At 61.4% G+C, this 15,399-nt stretch overlaps 5 protein-coding genes and 1 non-coding gene across 6 annotated transcripts; 3 read left to right on the top strand and 3 right to left on the bottom strand.

Moving 5' to 3' along the window:
* Positions 1-14: 14 nt before the first annotated feature.
* Positions 15-2,766, bottom strand: EHS24_004702 (uncharacterized protein; the record flags this gene model as incomplete). The annotated part of the gene is made up of 2 exons (XM_028620259.1): positions 15-1,037; positions 1,087-2,766. The coding sequence occupies 2 exons, from the start codon at positions 2,764-2,766 to the stop codon at positions 15-17; spliced, it is 2,703 nt and encodes a 900-aa protein (XP_028479231.1).
* A 1,466-nt stretch (positions 2,767-4,232) lies between these two features.
* STT3_2 (oligosaccharyl transferase stt3 subunit) lies at positions 4,233-4,886 on the top strand (the record flags this gene model as incomplete). Its single annotated transcript, XM_028620258.1, has 3 exons — positions 4,233-4,576; positions 4,620-4,656; positions 4,707-4,886. The coding sequence occupies 3 exons, from the start codon at positions 4,233-4,235 to the stop codon at positions 4,884-4,886; spliced, it is 561 nt and encodes a 186-aa protein (XP_028479230.1).
* A 72-nt stretch (positions 4,887-4,958) lies between these two features.
* Positions 4,959-6,833, top strand: STT3_1 (oligosaccharyl transferase stt3 subunit; the record flags this gene model as incomplete). The annotated part of the gene is made up of 1 exon (XM_028620257.1): positions 4,959-6,833. One exon carries the CDS (start codon positions 4,959-4,961, stop codon positions 6,831-6,833), a length of 1,875 nt encoding a protein of 624 aa, XP_028479229.1.
* Positions 6,834-7,159: 326 nt separating this feature from the next.
* EHS24_004699 (uncharacterized protein) lies at positions 7,160-8,125 on the bottom strand (the record flags this gene model as incomplete). The annotated part of the gene is made up of 1 exon (XM_028620256.1): positions 7,160-8,125. The coding sequence occupies one exon, from the start codon at positions 8,123-8,125 to the stop codon at positions 7,160-7,162; it is 966 nt and encodes a 321-aa protein (XP_028479228.1).
* Positions 8,126-8,896: 771 nt separating this feature from the next.
* Positions 8,897-8,977, top strand: EHS24_004698. The gene has a single exon. It is a non-coding gene; the product is annotated as a tRNA-Ser (tRNA).
* A 970-nt stretch (positions 8,978-9,947) lies between these two features.
* Positions 9,948-12,473, bottom strand: EHS24_004697 (uncharacterized protein; the record flags this gene model as incomplete). Its single annotated transcript, XM_028620255.1, has 3 exons — positions 9,948-11,037; positions 11,100-12,065; positions 12,133-12,473. 3 exons carry the CDS (start codon positions 12,471-12,473, stop codon positions 9,948-9,950), a joined length of 2,397 nt encoding a protein of 798 aa, XP_028479227.1.
* Between the last annotated feature and the right edge of the window lie 2,926 nt (positions 12,474-15,399).

Below are 15,399 nucleotides of genomic sequence, written 5' to 3'. Positions count from 1 at the left end.
GGTGTCGTCCGAGGTCACGGGCGCGGGCGCATGGGCCACATCGGGGAGAATGGGCTGAGGGGATGCGCGGACGGCGGTAGTGTTCGAGACGTCGTCCCGGGGAGAGGGGGAAGGTCGCGTCCCTCGGCAGAAGCGGCGATTTCGTTTCGGCGCGCCACACGCTCGTTCTCAACGACGTTATAGCGGCCAAGCTCGGTGGCTTCGTCATCGGACGTCTCGTCGTCGTCGCCAGTGACAGCAGCACCGCCCTCCTCCCGAGCAGACTCGTAGAGGCTAGTCTCGTCGCCGGTGCCACTGTATGACGAGTTGCGCTGGGCCATGGCGGGACGCGCAGCTGGCGAAGGAGAGGGCTGCCTCTCAATCTCGTGCTCGGGCTCCGACTCGGACGGAATGTCGACGGGAGGGGGTGCCGAGACCGAGAAGAGTGTGGTGATGACGGGAGGGGGAAGGGAGGAGCCTGGGGGAGAGGGCGAGGTCGGGCGGAGGGCCGACTTGAGAGGCGGCGAGCGCATTTTGGATGGGGGCAGGGGCGACACTGAACGAGGGCGCTCGGGCAGGTCACGCTGCTTGTCGGCCTTTGGGACTCTCTCCGACTTTGCAGTACGTGCGCTGTTGGAGCGCGAGATCGAGTCCTGCGGGCGCAGCTCGTCCTGGTCACGGACACGGGACACGGCTCCGGTCATGACGTGCGAGGGCAAAACAAGCTGGGTCTTGCCACCAGAAGGAACAATGGATGAGCCAGGGGCGGTGACAAGCTCCATGCGGGGGTTATTCTGCGAGCTGGGCGCCTTGGGAACGTCGGGCATGGCGGGAGGGGCCATGTCGACAATGGACATGATGTTGGACGAGCGAGCATCGGCACGGCTCTTGGCGCTCTTTGTGCGCGCAATGCTGCCATTCTTGCGGGTCTTGGCAGTGTCGGTAGCTGAAGACCTGACCGTGTTCACCGACTTGGTGCTCTTGACAGTGTTGGAGCGCGTGACGCCACCAGCCGCTGCTGTGGCCTTGGGGGTGGTCGCCCGGGGTACCACAGTTGCCTGCGAGACAATGGTGCTCCTTTGACCTGGTCGATGCAGAGCGCTTGACACGTCCAGATGTGGATGGCACCCTGCCAACGTCGGCTGCGCTCCATCCTCCAAAGTCGGTCGGTCCACGGTTCGAGACCTGGACGAGGTTTGCCATGTCGTCCTCGTCCGAGCTCGAGTCACTGCGCATGCGTGTGCGGCCAATCGTCGAGCCACGCTTCAGGTTGTCGTTGGTCCTCGTCTGCCATGCTCCACCGGCGCGAGCTGGGGAGTCCCGGCCGCTACGCGAACGCTGAGGGTTCGGCTTGTGCTTTGGGCCCTTGAAGAAGCGGGCAATCGACGCAAAGAAGCCCTTCTTGCGCACGCTGCGGATACTGGACGTGTCAGAGCCAGCGCGACGCGGTGGGCTGTGGTCATTGGAGACGGTGCGGCGGAGAGGCTGCCGTTGAGGAGGGTTGTAGGCCCTGGTCCCAATCTCGCTCGTGGCACGGCGAGCAGCACTCGCGCTCCGGTCGATGGACGAGTAAGGCGCTGTGGGGAGGTATGGCGCGGGGGCACCAGCTGGCTGCTGGCCCAGAGGTGACGGCTTGTGTGGCGGCGCAGTTGCGGGGCCAGTAGCTGAGCCGTTGAGCTGACCACTTGCCCGACGGTTCTCGTGCATGACCAGACCTCCTTGGCGGTTCTCGTGCATGACAAGCGCTCCATGAGGCTCGTCGTCGGAACTGCCGCCTCCCTCCTCCTCCTCGGCGATATCGCCCTCGATGGAGCCTGGCCCCCGGGGGCCTGACATGCGGATGGCACGCTTTATGGGCGAGGCGTCCTCGTAGCCAACCTGGGATGCCGACTGGGAAGGTGCAAGCGAGCCGTTCGAGTCCAACTCGTAGGCGTTGGCAGGGAGGTCGGGGAGCTTTTCGAGATCCTCCAGGCCGCGACGAGACTGAGCCAGCCACATGTGGCCGACGACCTCCATTGCGCGGAAACGCTCCTCGAGGCCACGGTACATGACCTTGTTGCGCTCACTCTCAATGCGCACCTCGAGAGAACGCAGGTGCTCCTCACAGCCGAGCAGTTCGGCCTGCGCCTCGGCCAGCTTGCCCGCGCGCTTCGACTCCTTGTTGTTGGTGGTGGCCGAAACGTCCGACGAGTGCGAATACACCGACGCCTGGGACGACATGATGGAGCCCTCACGGTCACGGGGCACCGAAAGCGAGTTGGCCATGTCCTTGATGTCAGACTTGGTGGGGCGCGACTTTGTCGTCTTGATGAGGCGTGTGACGAGAATCTCGCGGTCGCGCTTGACTCGGCTCATCTCCTCCTCGAGCAGGTGAATCTGCTTTAGGTCCTTGCGAAAGTCCTCGAGGCTGCTGACGTATGAAGCCCAGCCAGGTGTGCCAGTGTCGGCGAGTGCTGATCCGTTGGTGCCCGCAGCACTCTCGTGCATGGAGGGGGAGAGGGGGCCCTCAAAGGCGGCATGGCGGACTGCTCTCCTCACGGGGAGGAGCACACCCGGGGATGAGGTGACATAGGCCAAGAGGGACGAGGTCGAGGCATGCGAGTGCGAGAGGAGTGTAAGGAGCGAGGTAGTGAGGCTCTTCTGTGAGTCGCTGTAAGAAGGTTGGGTCAGCGGGCCGTTCTTGGCGTTGGTCAGGGGGGGAGGTGGGGCAGCATGGACGTACAGGTAGTTGTTGAGGAGGCGGTCACTACTGCTCCGGTGTGTGTGCCCGGGACGAAGAGCGTCCATGGCGGGGAGAGATTAAAAAGGAGAGGATGGTGTGGATGATTGCACGAGAGTATAGGGGTGGACAGAGAAGAGAGTAGCAAGTGTCGAGAGACAATGTGGGTGTAAGGGCGATGGAAGCCTGTGATGGCGCCGTCGGGGCTTGGTGCGGGGTGGTGTTGCGGGCCAGGCTTATAGGGATTTGCAGGAATGAGTGTAGTGGAGTGGGGTGTGCAAAGGGATGTGGATGCGGGCCACAGAAGAGCAACGCGAAGAGATGTAGCTGTGGAGTAGAGGAACGAGAGAGAGAGAGAGAGAGCGGGTGGGTGGGGGAGTGAGATGTGGTAGAACGAGAGAGAGAGCGCAAACGATACATGGAGCGACGGAGGTCTAAAAAGCGGCCCTTCCCCCCGGTCTGTCCCTGCCGGCCTGTATGATGGCGAGCATGACGTCGCCGCCAGATTGCCTCTCTCGGGCTCCAAGCAGCCCAGCAGGCCAGGCAGAGCTATGGCGGAATCAAATTGGGGTCTTTTGGGTGTCCCTATAGGCCCTATATCGCCCATCAAACAAGGCTTATTTCATTATATATCCTCATCGCTCGGCGGCCGCTGCCGGGGGAGGAATTAGGGAACATCATCGGCTCCACCCAAAACAGTTGCATGGGTCGACGTCATAACTTTGGTTGCGTGGCGCGATGATCGTCCATCCAAGGAACGGCACGAGCACACATGTGGGTCGGGTATTAGCCTCCCCCCCCCCACAAGAGACACAGGACACACCACACATCGGTATACGTCGGTCTATTCAATCCCTCTTAAAACTGCACACACTGAGTAGCAGTGTCCTTCACACGTACTCACCCCCGTCCTGAGAAGGGCAGACGATGGCGGCGCCGTTCCTTTCTTTGGGCAGCATCTTCAAATACAGTCACACGTTTGTTATGACACAGTTCTACTCTCTGTCGCGCGTCTCCACACTCATGAGCTGAAGCGACGCGTCAAACGAAAAAAGGACCATCCAAGGGGACATGGCCATTAGAGACCACAGCAAACTGCGACGCCCGACATCTCGTACCATTTAACCGCAGGACTGACACCCCCGAGAGCCCCAAACAGACACCTCCACTCGCCCGCATGTGGGGCCACCAGAGCCCAAACCCATTATCAAAACGCGTCACTGACGTATTGAAATCAAAATACACACGTCATTGACTGCGACGCGTAGCAGCAGTGCATCGTGGCAGGCTGCGGGCCAGGCTTGACGACCACGACGACCACTCTGGAGTACACCGCGAGAGATCCAGCAGGGGGCAACTCACTCTCACAACACCTTTTCTTCTCCATCACCCCCCCTTCCTTTCTTTACACAACAGAGCGCTGTCAAGCTCCCGTTCAGAGCCCACGCCCAACTCCTGGACTCCCGGGTTCGACCGTTCCCCTTCCCCCCTCTCTCCCTCCCCCCCCTCCCGACCTTCGGCCAGTTCGGCAACCATGGCCCCCCGTAAGGCCAGCGCCGCCGCATCTGCCTCGGCGGCTGCCGCATCGCCAGCGCGCGCACCCGCCCCGGCCGCCGCCCCAGCAGTCGCTCCTGCTGCTGCTGCTGTCGAGCAGGTCGCTGCCCCTGCTGCTGCTGACCCCGACGCGCCCATTACTTGGGACAAGCGAAAGCTCGCATACCCGCTCCCCCACTTCTCGAGGGAGACGATCGACAACACCGAGTCGTTCCTCCGTTTTGTCATTCTCGCGTTCATCTGCGGCGCAGCGGTTGCCAGCCGTCTCTTTGCCGTCATTCGCTTTGAGAGTATTATCCACGAGTTTGACCCCTGGTTCAACTAGTAAGCTGACTTGAAACTGTCGGAGGCCTAGCTAACCCCGCAGTCGCGCAACCAAGGTCCTCGTGGAGCGTGGATTCTATGTACGTGCAGCTTCTTCACCAACCTGGAACCTAGCTGACACCTCGTGCAGGAGTTCTGGAACTGGTTTGACCCCACTGCTTGGTACCCTCTCGGTCGTACCGTCGGTGGCACCGTCTACCCCGGTATTATGGTGACGTCGGGTGTCATCTGGAGCTTCCTCCAGTGGATCAACATGCCCGTCGACATTCGCAACGTCTGTGTCCTCCTCGCACCCGGCTTCTCCGGTTGACTGCTTGGGCCACTTACCTGTGAGTTGCTGGTCTTGTGAAACCTTCTAACTCGCTCCAGCTTCACCGCCGAGATGGCCACACCCTCTGCGGGTCTCCTGGCTGCCGCCTTCATCGGCATTGTCCCCGGTTACATCTCGCGTTCGGTCGCTGGTTCGTACGACAACGAGGCCATTGCCATCTTCCTCCTCATGATCACCTTCTTCACCTGGATCAAGGCGCTCAAGACCGGCTCGGCGTTCTGGGGTACCGTCGCTGCGCTCTTCTACGGCTGGATGGTCGCTGCCTGGGGTGGTTACGTCTTCATCACCAACATGGTGCCCCTCCACGTGTTCGTCCTGATCCTCATGGGCCGCTACAACAACCGCATCTACGTCGCCTACTCGTCGTGGTACGTGCTCGGCACTGTGGCGTCGATGCAGGTCCCCTTTGTCGAGTTCCTCCCCATCCGTACGTCGGAAGGTATGGCTGCGCTCGGCACGTTTGGCCTCATCCAGCTGGTCGCCTTTGTCGAGATCGTCCGCCGTCTTGTCCCCGGCAAGCAGTTCCAGTTCCTCGTCCGCGCCTTTGTCGTGTTCGTGTTCGTCGTCTCGTTTGCCGCCCTCGTGGTCCTGACCTTTTCGGGCTGGATCGCTCCCTGGACTGGCCGTTTCTACTCGCTCTGGGACACTGGCTACGCCAAGGTTCACATGCCCATTATCGCCTCGGTCTCGGAGCACCAGCCTACCGCGTGGCCCGCCTACTTCTTCGACCTCCAGATGCTCATCTTCATCTTCCCCGCCGGTGTCTTCTGGTGCTTCCGCGAGCTCCGTGACGAGCACGTGTTCGTCATCATCTACGCCGTCTTTGCCGCGTACTTTTCCGGTGTCATGGTCCGTCTCATGCTTGTCCTTACCCCTGTGGTCTGTGTCTGCGCGGCCATGGCCATCTCCAAGCTCCTCGACACCTACATGGACCCTGTCCTCCCTACCGAGGACGAGGACGACAGCCACGCCAAGTCCAAGAAGGCTTCGAAGAAGGCTGCCAACAAGGCTGCCAACGCGCCCGCGTTTGAGTTTACCGGTGTCCTGTCGGGCAAGAGCACCAACGGCATCTTCAACTGGGACTCGCGCGTCGCCGTGATTGGTGTCTTCCTCTTCCTCCTCACCCTGTTTGTGCACCACTGCACCTACGTCACCCAGTCGGCCTACTCGTCGCCCTCGGTTGTTCTCGCCTCGCGCAACCAGGACGGTAGCCAGAACATTATCGACGACTTCCGCGAGGCCTACTACTGGCTCCGCCAGAACACTGAAAAGGACGCCGTCGTCATGTCGTGGTGGGACTATGGCTACCAGATTGCCGGCATGGCCGACCGCGCCACCCTCGTCGACAACAACACGTGGAACAACACCCACATTGCCACTGTCGGCCTGGCCATGTCGTCCAACGAGGACATTGCCTACCCGATCCTGCGTCGCCACGACGTCGACTATGTGCTCGTCATCTTTGGTGGTCTCCTCGGCTACTCGGGTGACGACATTAACAAGTTCCTCTGGATGGTCCGTATCGCCCAGGGCGAGTGGCCCGACCAGATCCAGGAGCCCCGCTACTTTACGCCTCGTGGCGAGTACGCCGTCGACGACCGCGCCTCCGAGGCCATGCGCAACTCGCTCATGTACAAGATGTGCTACCACCGCTTCCCCGAGCTGTACGGCGGCCACCCGGCCACGGACCGTGTCCGCCAGCAGCGCATCCCCGAGCACGGCACCCACGAGCACCTCGAGACCATTGAGGAGGCGTTCACCTCGGAGAACTGGATTGTGCGCATCTACGCCGTCAAGAAGGAGGACCCCTTTGGACGCAGCCTCAAGGCTGCCGGCGCGTTTGAGCGCGGCCAAAAGCTCCTTGCGGCCGCGTCGTCGCCCCAGCCAAAGCAGCCCCAGCAGCAGAGGCAAGGCGGTAGGAAGTAGTCTGAGAGTAGTCGGTAGATCAAAAGCGCCAGGCGCGTAGAAATGCATGACAGTAGATAGCGAGCGGTGCAGCGGGGGTGGGAGGGGTGGGGGGTGGGGGTGTCACTGGATCAGTGGTGCGAGGGTAGTGTGACAGAAGTGCGACGGAAGAGAGAGGTGAGACCCGAGAATTATATTCCATAGTGTTACAACATGGAGTAATGCTGGAGAGCAAAGAGGGTACAACCAAGAGAGACAAGTGTCCAAGAGAGAAGTGTCCGGGGTGGGGTGTGGAAGCCCCGTTTTGTTGTTGTTGTTGTTGTTGTGGGTAGGTCGACCAGCGACAACTACCATGCGGCACCGCCCGCGTCGAGGAACCAGTCGCAGAACTCCTGCATCATGTCGCAGTACTGGTCCCAGGCGGCGAGGACGGCCTCGTCGGCGTTCCTCGCGTTGCGCTTGCGGCGCTGGGCGCGGCCCTTGGCCTCCATGAGCACCGTGATGGGGGAGCGGTGCTTGCGGATGGGCTTGAGGATGAGCGCCTCGGGCTTGAGGACGCCCGGGAGCGGGGTGACCGTGTTGGCGAGCTTGGGGGTGCGCGCGGCGTCAAAGTGGTACACGATCGAAATGTCGCTAAAGCCCACTGCCTTGCGAGGAGCGTGGCGGTTCTGGGGCTCCTTGCTCGCCTCAAACGAGCGCTTGGGCTTGAGGATGCTGAACACCTCGAAAGGGTGGCACCTCTTGCAGCGCAGGTCCGAGCAGTGGTACACCGAGTCGGGGAGCTTGTAGTCGGCGCCAAAGTCGGCGGGGAGGGTGGAGACGGTCGAGATGGAGAGCGAGTCGGAGATGTCGTGCTCGTCGGTGGAGACGTCGGCATAGAACTCGGACTCACTCTCAAAGGCGGGGGTGGGGATGGCAAAGGCCGTGGCGGCAAACTTGCGCATCTCGAGGGTGGGAAGCTCAAAGTCGCGCCTGAACATGGTCGAGGCGTCGATCACGGGGACAGAGGTGGGGGTGGGGGTGTCGTCGAGGACAGGAGTGGAGACAGCAGTGGTGGTGGTGCTGGAGGGGAGGATGGGAAGGTCCCAGTCCTCGTCGGGGCCGGGTCCGTAAGTGGGTTGGGGGAAGGCGGCGGCGGGGGTGATGGGGGTGGGCTTGACCTGGTCCTCGGTGAAGAGCCACTTGAGGAGGGGCCAGAGGCGGCGGATGGCGAGGGAGAAGAACAGAGCGACGGCCAGCACCACTCCGAGGAAGAGGTTGAAGTCGATGGCATAAGTGACCACGACGATGCAGAGGAGGAGGAAGGTGAACATGGTGGTGGTGGGGGTGTGGCGGTGAGAGAGTGGCGAAGTGGAGGAAGGTGGTGGTGGGGAGAGGAAATGAGAAGAGAGAGGTGAACGAAGAAGAAGACGTTCCCCCCGGGTCTGTTCGTCTTGTTCTTATACCTTGAGAACTCCATGCCTTGCATCGAGCTCACCATCACACCTGCTTGATGCGTCGACATCAACCACCTCCCAGAAACAAGTCAAGTGGCGTCGCGTCCAACTCACTCGGCCTGCTCGGTTGGGTAATTGCTCCCGATGCGTCCAACCCGGCCGTCCTTATTTGGGGGGAAGATTTAAAGACAGCCCCAATCCAGCAAAAAAAGCATCCGCGCTTGGCCGGTGAATTCAGAGGATCGGCGGGGGCTTTTGAATTGATTTCCCGTTTATTCCCCGTTTTGGGGGTCACGTGACTTGCCCAGTCGAGCTAGACGGTGTAACGGTCGAGCTCGCTACCACAACAGCCGGTCACGCCGGTGGTATTCTCCTTTTGCGGTCGGTGCCAACAGCCGGTGGCCGTGCTGTCGGGGGTTCCAAGCCGTCGGGAAAATTCGGGCGAGGGCGTGGGCGTGGGTGGAGGGGGGGCTGCGGATAGATCCGCGGATGGGCACACTTGCTTGTCGGTCGTGTGGCACTTTTGCCACCATCCATCCGCGCGTCCTCCATCGACACAAACCATCCATTTTCTCATGCCACCATGCATGTAGAGCAGTGATTCTTGCATCGTACGATAGCCCTGCATCAGGAGAAGACACCAGTGGGGGCAATATGGCGGAGTGGTTAACGCGATTGACTAGAAATCAATTTCCTTCGGGAGCATCTGTTCGAATCAGGTTATTGTCGAGATGGTACCATCCGAGCGATCGGAAGGTACTCTTTTGGTCCGGGCGGGGGTGAGGGAGGTGTGAGTGACAGTGGGGAGGAGGAGGGGAGTGCCGGGGAGGAGGGGGGTTGATGATGAAGAGGAAGGGTGTCTGTGTGGCGGACGGTGGCATGCCGCATTGGAGGCAGAGTGGCATCCGGGGCACGCTATGCCAGCCAGGACGGCGCATCTACGCTCAAAACGTACCTCGCCACCCAGCCAGAGCCACGGCGTAGATGGTGCCACGGGAGGCAGATGGTTGACCCGGCCGGGTACGGGTCGGGATGGCGACGGAAGTGCCTCTCGGAGTGAGTGATTGCCCTGGCACCGGGATCGCAGATCATCTCCGTCGCCGCGGGCTACGCCTCTCTTCTGGTCAGCAGTAGAGGATAGTGGGAGAGTGGAGAGATGGCTGGACGGCAGTCGCAAGCCCGCTACCTATATACACCAGTGGAGCTGTCCGCATGCAGCGAACAAGTCAACCACCGCCACTCGCAACTGGTCCCCATACAGGGCGCCGGTTCCGGCCAAATGTCACTCGTGCTTGTGCGAATCAGCGTGCGTTCTGTGCCCCTGCAACCGTATATAGTCGTGTATGACCTGCATAACATGTCCTGCGTGCCATAGGTGGCTGATGCTGTCCAGCTCGTGAAAGTCTCATACCAAATCGAAATCGTGCCGAACAGGTCGGAGATATGCCGCCGGGGTGGGATAGGGTTGTAGTAGTGGGATCTATAGGTGCGGAGAGGACTAGGGGAGGCGACTAGGGGGGTGTGCGTTGGGGAGCCTAGAGGGGATGTGGGATGTGCGAAAGTGGTTTCGTGGGGACGGATAGTCGTGGAGTGAGATCGTGTCGGGTTGAGCCAAAAAAGAAAAGAAGAAGCAAAAAAAATGTGGCGCAAAAGAGATAAGACGGAAAAAGATGGGAGAGAGGGAAAAATGAACCAGTGATTATCCAAGGAGGCGGGTCCAGAGCTCACGTCCGGGCTCGGCAGCGACGACCTCGCGCTTGCCGACTGCAACAATGGCGCCCGTATCGGCCATCTCGAGGATGAGCGAAGGCGGCAGCGTGCGTGATGTCGGATGGCCGCTCTCCGAGGACGGGTGGACCTGTGCAGAGGGCGGCGAGCGGAGACCCAACGGGGAGCCGGGCGGCGGGCGAGCAACAGGGTCATAAGGAGCACAAGTAGCCAGACTGTCGACAATGTTGCGAAGAGCACCCAAAACATGCGGAACGCTGATGATGTTGGTGTTGTGGCTCATGGTGGCCGTGAGCGAGACGAGGTGCGCAATGGCGAGTCCGAAAAAGGGCCGAACGACCGGGAACGAGTGCGCGAGCGTGCGGGCAATCTCTGGAGCGGCAAGTGCTTGCAGGACGGCAAACGCAGCGTCACGTCCGCGCTCCAGCTGCTGGTAGCCCTCGTGCGTCTGCGAAAGCGAGCTCCACAGACGCTCGTTGGCTGCCCACACTGGCGAGGCACAGTACAGGATGGCATAGTTGAAGTGGAGCGACAGCACTGGGTCGTGACGGGCACCACTGTTGCCGGCCCATGCCTCAAACCTGCTCGCGAATCGCCGCCAGATGTCGCGCGTGACCACTCGGTCGCGGTCCGTCTGCGTGTCGCCGGCAGGAGGGCCCGAAGTCTGACGCGCGTGGTCGCTCCTGTCCGAGCCCGAGTCTCGGCGGACCTCTGCAGGGTTTGGCGAGCCGTCTGGAAGCCGGAGAGCTCGCTGAGCGTCTTGAACTTCGATGAGCAGTTCCGACAGCTCAAGCCAAGCCAGCAGCTTCGAGTCACGGTCGTGTGTGGCCGGGTCGTCTGGGTTGGACGTGTGGACCAGCTCACGCCAGCGTGAAGCGAGGGGCTCGTGCACGGACGGGCGGTTGAAATCCGGGAGGTGCAGCAAGTGGTCTGCAAGCACGACGTAGATCCACTCGCGCCACTCGTTGTGGCTCTTCCGGAGAGTGAGAGGGCGGTCGAGCTGGAGTTCCCGTGCCAGTCCAGTTGCCAAGCAGCTCAGTGCCGGGTCACTTGTCCAGGTGCTGCGATTATGTCAGCTACTACTATACGCCCGACACGCCCTTCGATGTTGCCGACGACTTACGCGAAGACGCCCAGGGACAAGACCTCGTCACGGGTCCAAGGAAGACGGGAGGAAAGCAGACGGGTGACCTCGTTGAGAACATTGTCAGCGGCGACGCTGGCTTCTCGTCGAGTGGCGTCGTTGCGCTCCACGGCAGCTCGACGACCCAGGCATGCAAGTGTCAACGTAGGGAGACCGGGCAACGGTGAGATACCGGGCAACCACGGGGTGAGCGGCCAGGCGCCGACACGATAGCTCTCCCACACATGATCGGCGACGTCTGTGGCCGACCGGGTAGGGACCAGCGATGCGGATGGTATCGTACCGCCGCTGGTGCTATTGTTCCCCAGCTGAGCCGCGAGGTGCTCTTGAGACCGCAAAATAGATCCCAGAGTGGCTTGCAGCCCCGCCACGGCAGCGGGCAAAGCCGACACATCGCGGAATCCAGACTCGAGACTCCTGAGACGTCCGTCGAAACGTTGGTCCATCACCGGCGGGCCAGCAGGCGGTGGGGGGACGTTTGGAGGTGGGGGGCCAGGGTACGGTGGTTGCACTTGAACGGGCGGGGGGCCGTAGTATCCCGGTGGCTGTGGTACTGAAGGAGGAGTGTGCATCGGTGGTGAATGGGCACGAAGTGGCGGAGGGTACGGCGCACCGCCGACGTTGGCCAGAGACGAAATAGAAGCGTTGGGCGGCGGAGGCATAGGCTCTCTTGGGTCCCGTCCTTGCCGGGGCACATAGTCGGGAATGAGCGCTGGGCGCGAGGTAATGGGCGGCGCTGGTTGCGACGAGGCCGGATAAAACGACGGCCCTCCAGCGCCCGGAGTCCCGCCGCGGCCGGGCGGAAGCGAGCCAGCAAAGAATGGCGATCCGCGTGATGGAATGGTGGAAATCGACTTTGGGCGTGCACGCGATTCAAACACGCAGGGCACCTGCGCCTGTCGACATCCTCGACACGGCTCCTTGCCTGGGCCATCGCATTTCATTCTGTGTGCGTGTCAGCGGAACAGTGTTGCCTTTCCATGCAGACACGAGTCAATTGAGCGCCACATACTTTTGCCGGCGGCAGCGCATACACGCCATCATACTGCGAGGCTGCCTGTTTGTGACGTCACGCGTAAAGACAATGTCCGGACCTGTGCTGGGGGCGGTCGTGTCTGCGTGGTCGCGGTCATCGCCCGTATCGCGCCGGTGGTCTGGGCTCGAGGATGCCGACTTGACAATCACATGTGGGGCGTCTATCGAGTGACGCGACAAATGTCCTGGTGGCCAGTGTGGGGCCCATGAGCCAGGTGGCGGTTGTTGTTGCGATGAAGACGTCTGTGACCCTGCGGCAGAAAAGGACTGGTAGGTCGACGGGCCCCCGCCACCAGACCCAGACTGGCCAGGCTGCATTAGAGGCAGGGGGTGAAGAGGAGGAAGTGTGGGCCTGGAAGGCGATGAAGCGCGGATGACACGGGGCGATGTACCGCTACCGGCCTCCCTACGCATATACCGTGTCCCGGTGGTGGACTCTGATGGTGACAGTGACGGTGATGTTGATTTACGGAGTCGCTTCGATGGAGGATGTGACTCTGCTGGTACAAGGTTAGGTTTTTCATGTTTTCATGATCAGAAATCGCGTGTGTTCCGTAAGTGCAGCCATGCGACAAAGGGTCGCTGGGCCCACAGTCCAGGTACTACGACGTACCTTGGGTCACTGGCCCGTGTGGGCTGTCGGCTCTGCGCCGCATTGCTGGGTAGGTATGCGAGATGGCGTGGGGCCGTGTTGAATGGGAAAACAGGGGAGGTGTAGCGGTGTGGACTGATGGTTGTACCACCAACACCGGGTCTCCTATGGAAGTGACGCGAGGGATGTTGTCGCCTAGGGGCCGGCCACGATGGCAAGAAACGCCACCGAAGCCGAAACGTTGGGACAGGTTAGGATTAAGCGGAGGTCCCGGGCCGGGCTTGCATAGGTCGTGACTGACGCCGAGTGCAAGTGTTTGTTGGCCACCGAGAACAGGAGGAGGAACAACAGGTCCGAACCGAAGACGAGGGGCTAGACCTGTGTGGGCCTGCGGGCCGGGGGGGTGGACAAGGACGCGGGAAGGGAAAGGGTCGTCAAGGCCGAGAGCGTCACAGATGTCTTACCCGGAGAGCGCCGCTGGCAACGCTGGTACCCCCGTTCTGGTGGTGGTGGTGGTGGTGGTGGTGGTTGTGGTGACAACGAGGTTGGAAGCAAGAGAGGGAGTGAAGGTGTGTCGGTGGTGGGGCCCGGGGCCGGCCTAGTTCACAACGTGCAAGCCACGACTTTTGGTGTTTGGCGTGCACGACGTGCTGCAAACGCAGAGGGTGCGTAGCCGGCAGGGTTTTGTGAATGGAGCCAGACGGCGTTGAAGGGAGAGGGGGGGGGTGGGTGCGCCGGTACGCAGGCGGGGGGGATGGGGGATGGAAGACGTGAAATGTCTCGGACCAACCCTGTCTCACAGCCGTACTTGGGCCGTCGGCTTCTGTTTCAGTGTAACGTTGGAACGGTTCGTAAAAGTCAAGTTTCGTTCGTGTCTCGGTCTGGGCGTTCGTGTGCGCTGAACGTGAGCCTGTGGATGATGTACCACGTGGGCCTGGTCGTCGTTTGTGTGTGTGAGAGAGAGAGAGAGGTGTCGGTGCCGGAGGAAGCGGAGGACGAGTGAAGGAGGGGTGACGAAGGGATGGGGGTTGGGGGAAGAGGGATTGGGTCGTGAAGGGAGATGATGTGCCAAAGACCAGAAATGATGTCCAAGGCGTGTGGACGAGGGCCCAAAAGCTTGGCGGGGGTCCGAATCGGTATACACACCGACGACCAGTTGCAAGCTGGGAAGGACGGGCGGTAAGGTGTGGATGGATGGCCGACCTGCGGCTTGTTGGCTGTTGGTTTTACGTGTTGCCGTTACCAGGAGAAATCCGTCCGTCTGATGCCAGATGCCGGATGCCAGCGCCCGTACGTTGCCGTCGTTTGAATCACCAAGCGACGTCGGCGAGTGCAAAAGGAAGGGCTGGGCAGCGGGCGGGTGGTGGGCGAAGGGGAGGGCGACGATGGCGTGGGGAAGAGGGGGACGGTTGGGACTGGACTTCTAGAGAGAGAGAGATGAGGGAGAGGGGGATGGGCGTCAGCCAGGGCCCAGAAGGGGGGGGGGGAGGGAGGGGAAGGGACACGACGGGAGAGGAGAGAGAGAGAAAGAGAGGGAGAAAGAGATGTCAACGGACGATGTCAACACGGAGGATGTGTGGGTGGGGGGGTTGGGGGGTGCACAGGAGAGGGCCGCAGGAGACACACGGGTGTGGATGTCATGACGGCGCGCGCTGGGCAACGCTGGGCAACGCAGTGTCCAGCCGTCGACAGCTGTGCCGTTTCTGCCGGCAGAACCCAAGGTTACTCCCAGAGCGCCAGAGCGTTGTGCGCCGTCGTCCCGCATTGCGTACGTGCACAGGGCATCCATCCCATCACACCCACTTCATGCCACCGCGCGCGCGCGCTGGTTCCTGCCCCGAGCCCCCCATGTAACGATTTCGATCGGGGCAAACCCAAAACAGGGCAACAAAAAAAAAAACGTCCACCACCACCACCCAATGCCTCATGGATCCTGCACACCAGCGCTGGCGGACAGCGTTGCGCAGTGCGGTCATGAATCGCCCTTGCCCCCCCCCCCCCCAGTGGGGCTCGCCAGCAACACCCGCGCGTCTGGGCCCGCACAGGTGCTTGCTCATGTCCTCACGGTATGCCAAAGCGAGCAGAGAGAGGGAGAGAGTCTTTGATCAGGTCCTCACCAGTTGTAGTTAGCACAAGGCCCGTCGCACCCAAACAGGGAAAAGCTGTTGCAAGCTCGGGAAGCCGCGCAGCAAAGGTCAAAAGACCCAACCGCAGCAAAGGGAGCACAACCCCGGGGGCTGAAGAGAGAACAGAGATCGACACACACACACGTCCTTGTCGCAATGGGAGAATGTGTGTCTGGCGGCTGGGTGGGGGTGGGGGCCAGATGTCGAGCGGCGAATACCAGACCTCCTTGGCAAGCTGTCAACAGGAGGCAAAGGGGAAGGGCGGGGAGGGTGGGAGCGGCGGGAAAAGGAGTGAAGACGGGGAGAGAGAGAGCGAGAGAGAGAAAGAGGGGTGAGGGAATGATAGCGTCGATGGGATGTGAGCTTGCTATGGCATATCCATTTCAATGTGACTGGTGAGTCCTCTGGCGGCTGCATGCTCTCTCCATTGCTCCACCATTTCGGTATGCAAAGCCGGGGTGGGGGGGGAAGTGGTCGCACGCACGCTGCCGCCCCCTCCGACGCCGCCAGCCGCGCCACCACTGCC

Source organism: Apiotrichum porosum (genome assembly GCF_003942205.1).
Source record: "Apiotrichum porosum strain DSM 27194 chromosome Unknown scaffold_2, whole genome shotgun sequence".
NCBI lineage: Eukaryota > Fungi > Basidiomycota > Tremellomycetes > Trichosporonales > Trichosporonaceae > Apiotrichum > Apiotrichum porosum.
Note: the sequence above shows the minus strand (reverse complement) of the source record. Positions and strands in the feature narration are given on the sequence as shown.